The 4,763-nt window shown below is 47.1% G+C and overlaps 1 protein-coding gene across 1 annotated transcript; it reads left to right on the forward strand.

Moving 5' to 3' along the window:
• Positions 1–282: 282 nt before the first annotated feature.
• LOC306968290 (protocadherin 8) lies at positions 283–4,246 on the forward strand (the record flags this gene model as incomplete). The annotated part of the gene is made up of 4 exons (XM_079563632.1): positions 283–2,613; positions 2,733–2,803; positions 3,318–3,451; positions 3,877–4,246. The coding sequence occupies 4 exons, from the start codon at positions 283–285 to the stop codon at positions 4,209–4,211; spliced, it is 2,871 nt and encodes a 956-aa protein (XP_079419758.1). The 3' UTR covers positions 4,212–4,246.
• Positions 4,247–4,763: the final 517 nt, after the last annotated feature.

Raw genomic sequence — 4,763 nt, forward strand, 5'->3', positions numbered from 1 at the left:
AATTGCCAGATTTATTTAAGTACAACAATTATCTGTCTGATGAGGGCTTAACAAAAAGTTTATCTTAGGGGCTGGTGGCACCTAGGTGTGAAACAGACAAACATGTCCCATTTGGCCCCGGCGCAGCGGTGCCATTGGTCGAGAGGCCCAGGCTCATTTGCATGCGCCAGGGTTTAAAGCGGGCTAAAGAGGTCAAACGTGATCACAGTGACAGCGACCAAGCGAACTTTGTGCATCATTTATGAGTTTTTAATTATTTTTTCCCCCCTTACCACCTTCACAATGGGATCTCTCAGAGTTGGAGGGCTACTTTTCTCTCTATTTCTCCATTTGGCTCAATGCACTACAACCAGATATGTCACGTACGAGGAAGACGCACCGGGAACACAAATTGGAAACTTGTCTCAGGATTTGAAGATCGACCCGGCTGAGGACCCCGGCACTTCGTTCCGCTTCATGCAAGAGAGCAACTTGTCTGTGATTCAGATGAGAGAGATTGATGGACTTTTGAGTGTGTCGGAGAGAATCGACAGGGAGCAGCTTTGCCCCAGGACGCCCCGTTGCTTCATCTCCTTTGACATCGTCGCCCTCACGAAGGAGAAATACCAACTTATCCACGTTGAAATCGAGGTAAAAGACATCAACGACCACGCTCCGGTTTTCCCGCACAACGAGACGCGCTTTGAAATAGTTGAGAACGTCCCAGTCAACTCCAGGTTCCCACTAGATATCGCGTTGGATCAAGACGTCGGGGAAAACTACATCGAAAGTTACAACATCAGTGCGTCTACTCACTTTGCTATTGAAGTGCGCGAGCGTGACGATGGCGTGAAGTGTGCAGAGCTGGTGCTGATACAGAAGCTGGACAGAGAAGTTGAGGATTCCTACACACTTGAAGTAACCGCGTCCGACGGCGGGACGCCTTCAAAGTCCGGTTCAGTGACAGTTTTTATCAAAGTTCTGGACTTTAATGACAACAGCCCAACTTTTGAGCACACCTCTCTGAAAGTCGAGCTAAACGAAGACTCCCCTGTTGGCCACAGAGTTTTACGCGTGCACGCTTTTGACCCCGATGACGGCGTAAACGGAGAGGTGACGTATTCTTTCGCGGACGGGCTCTCCCCGGAAGCGCGCCAACTTTTCCACGTGGACGCTTACTCGGGAGACGTAACCCTAAAATCCCGCGTGGACTACGAGAAGAGGAAATCGTACGAGCTGCATATCAAAGCGTCCGACCTGGGGGCGAACTCCGTCTCTTCCAGCTGCAAAGTGGTCATCGACGTGGTGGACGTGAACGACAACGCGCCCGAAATCACCGTCAAACCCATGACGTCCACGAGCGACGGCGTGGCCTACATCACGGAGGCGGCGGCCGCGGAGAGTTTCGTGGCGCTGATCAGCACCACGGACAGCGACTCGGGCTCCAACGGCTACGTGCGCGTCTCTCTCCTCGGGCACGAGCATTTCAGCCTGCAGCAAGCCTACGGGGACACTTTTATGATCATTACCACCACCATGCTCGACAGAGAGAAGATTCCCGAGTACAACCTAACAGTGGAGGCTGAGGACCTGGGGAGCCCTCCTTTTAAAACAGTAAGGCAGTACACTATTCGTGTCACGGACGAGAACGACAACGCGCCACTGTTTAGCAAATCACTGTATGAAGTCGGGGTGATTGAAAACAACATCCCAGGCTCCTATGTGATGACAGTTGTGGCTCGCGATCCGGATATGGGCAAGAACTCTAAAGTTTCATACAAACTTATAGATTCGGAAGTACCAGGAGGCTCCCCCGTGTCAACATATGTGTCTGTAGATTCTGTCACTGGCTCTGTGTACACTTTGAGATCATTTGACTATGAATTCATGAAGCAAATCGAGTTGGTCATCCAGGCTGAAGACAGTGGCTCCCCCTCACTCTCCAGCACGTCCACCATCCGCATTAAAGTTGTAGACCAAAACGACAACGCCCCTTACTTCACCTTCCCTGCCTTTGTCAACGACTCTGCTGATATCGGGCTCCCATTCAACGCCCCTGCCGGCTACCTGGCCCTCTGCGTGGCAGCCTATGACGAAGACGACGGTGTGAATGGCGAGCTGTCCTACCAGATAATCCAAGGTGACCCCAAGCTTTTCACTATGAACAAAAACACTGGAGAAATCGCCTTAAAACAATACCTGACCGCTGAGATAGGCGACGTGCTCGAAATGCAAATCAAGGTGACAGACAATGGCAGGTCTCCACTCTCCAGCGCGGCCTCTATCAGATTCGTAGTGTCGGATACGGAAGCCTCAGAGGACCAAGTGGTCATTGTGCTCCAGTCAAACGATGAAGGCATCGACTTAGACTCACTCGTTATCATTATTGTACTCAGTGGGGGTTGCGCTCTACTGTTGATTGCCATAGTGGTTGTGGCGGTCACGTGCAAACTCAGCTGCGGCACCAGGAACGGGCCTTTGAAGAGCGACACCCTGTTCACCAGTGTTCCCGGCGAGATTATCTCCTCCAATATCTACACCGGCCATCAGAACTTCTACCGCGAGCACACGTCTTCATCCCTGGAGGACGGCTGCTTGTACGAGGAGGAGAAGGGCGGCGATTCAGAGACAAAGGTGAGTTGTTTTTGCCCCCAGCTACTTTCATATTCATGTGATGCTGCCAAGTGCTGCCTTGATGTACGTGCCAAATATAAAACACTAATCCTTTGCTCTTGTTTTGTTTGTTCCTTTAGATGTTCCTGCCCTCCAAGCGCTTCCAACCGGCATCCGTGTGGCAAGGCGACAAATACAGCCTTCAAGTGAGGTAAGAAATGTAAACATGTTGTTTTTTTTCCATTAGTGGTGCTCAAGCCGTGGTGCAGGAACCAGTTGTGGAACAAAGAATTGGCTTAGCAGTACTAAGGGGTTATTTCCAGCTTAATTGGGTTCATTATGAGAAGTATAATTATAGGTCTTCTGACTGCATCATATTGTGCAGTGATTCCTGGTTAACTGCAAAATTGAACGGACTTTGTTATTATCTGATTTAGACCTGGGTTATTCCTGGTTTCGATGTTCTTTAATATTACCTTCTTGCAAATTCCAAACGGAGGTGATGCCAGACACTTTGTAATCACTCCTTTTGCGTACCCCTCTGCACAGCTCTAGTTAACATGCAACACACTCACGTATGTAGCAGTTATGGCTTTGATTCGGATTGGGGTCAAAAGAGCAGGGCAGAGAGTCCGGGGCCTTGTAACTGGGAGAGAAGACATCAATAGTCAAGCTAATGTGCAACACTGGTGGCTCATACAATACGTGTTGATTGTGTTTTGCAGTAGCATCGGCCACACCGACCAGCAGAGCATGAAGGACAGCGGCAAAGGGGACAGCGACTTTAACGACAGCGACTCAGACATCAGCGGCAGTGACGGCAGGAGAAGCTTCAGTACATTCCATCCCCGAATGAAAAGTAAGAGGAGACATACATTCACTAACAGAGACTATGTGCGGGCAATAGGCAAATAATACAGCATTTAAAAAAAGAATAAAATCGTACAAATGTTGTAATGCTAAAGGAACAGTGAACATCATCACTTTCAAGCAAGAAAGGCATTTGTATCCCTATTTGAATTAGCAGCATTGAGATGCAATCCTTGAGTGTAATGTTCCCCAATAGTGGGTCATGGGGACATTTAATATAATGTACTTGAAATGCAGTCCCTCTTTTTTCGGCTAAATATTGATTAAAGCAGTTAGGTAAAATACTGTACACTTTGCCTTTCTCATATGTCAGTGTAAATAAGCTAGTGAACAGGAAGATTACAAAACACACTGAATTTTCTACTTCGAATCCTGCACTGCCGTAACTCAACCCCTCATTCCTCTCATTTCCAGGTACATCCAGTGGTGCCAGCAGCCTGTGTGGAGAGGGCCAAGGCTCGTACTGCGCCGCGCCGCCACAGAGCATGAGAACAGGCAGCTCATACACTACAATGGGCTTCCCTCCGGCACCTGTCTTCTGCCATCCCCAGGGCTATCCCGGTGCCGGTTATGGCACCAATCGGCCCAAATCCCGAAACAGCATGCACACCTTCACATGCACGGGGACTCTGCCTTCCTACTTCTCCCAGCAGCACCGGCAGCCCGTAATGGGGAACGCCACCCTGCTCAAGCAAGGACCAAATATAGTGACTGTTGCCTCTGCCTATGAGATCGCCACCATGTTTTAAATGGACCAATAGAAACATGTATGTATATAGAGAGTTTTATTATGCTCTAAATCAAGTCAGTATTTTTTTGTAAATATGTCCACTGTGTGCATTCTATTTAAATTTAAACTTTGTAAAGCATGATCTGCACCTTTGTAATAAATAATTTTTCAATATAAATATATGACTTTTTGTCTTCTTAAATATAATAATATAAGATGTGTTATTTTGATTTCACCCGTCATGGGTTTTTGATGTTTTTTTTTTACTTCACAAATACAACATATGACATAGATTAGTGTAGTTTAGTCGAGTATCGTTTTTGTACTTAACCAACAGCGGTACAATTGTTGACAATGAGCTCATTCAAACAGTAAGTAAATATAAGTATTTCTTTTAAAATCTTATCACAATAACCACTTCTTTTGTAATAGAACTTTGCTGAAATCCTCTTTTGCAAGTGTCTATTTTCTGCCTGTTTTTGACTCGACACGTTTTGGCAGATCCTAATCCCTATTCAAGGTGATGGAGATAATTGAGAAATTTAAAGCATTCGAGACTGCCTGAATTTCT

The sequence above is a fragment of the Gobius niger genome (assembly GCF_951799975.1).
Source record: "Gobius niger genome assembly, chromosome: 9".
NCBI classification, from domain to species: domain Eukaryota; kingdom Metazoa; phylum Chordata; class Actinopteri; order Gobiiformes; family Gobiidae; genus Gobius; species Gobius niger.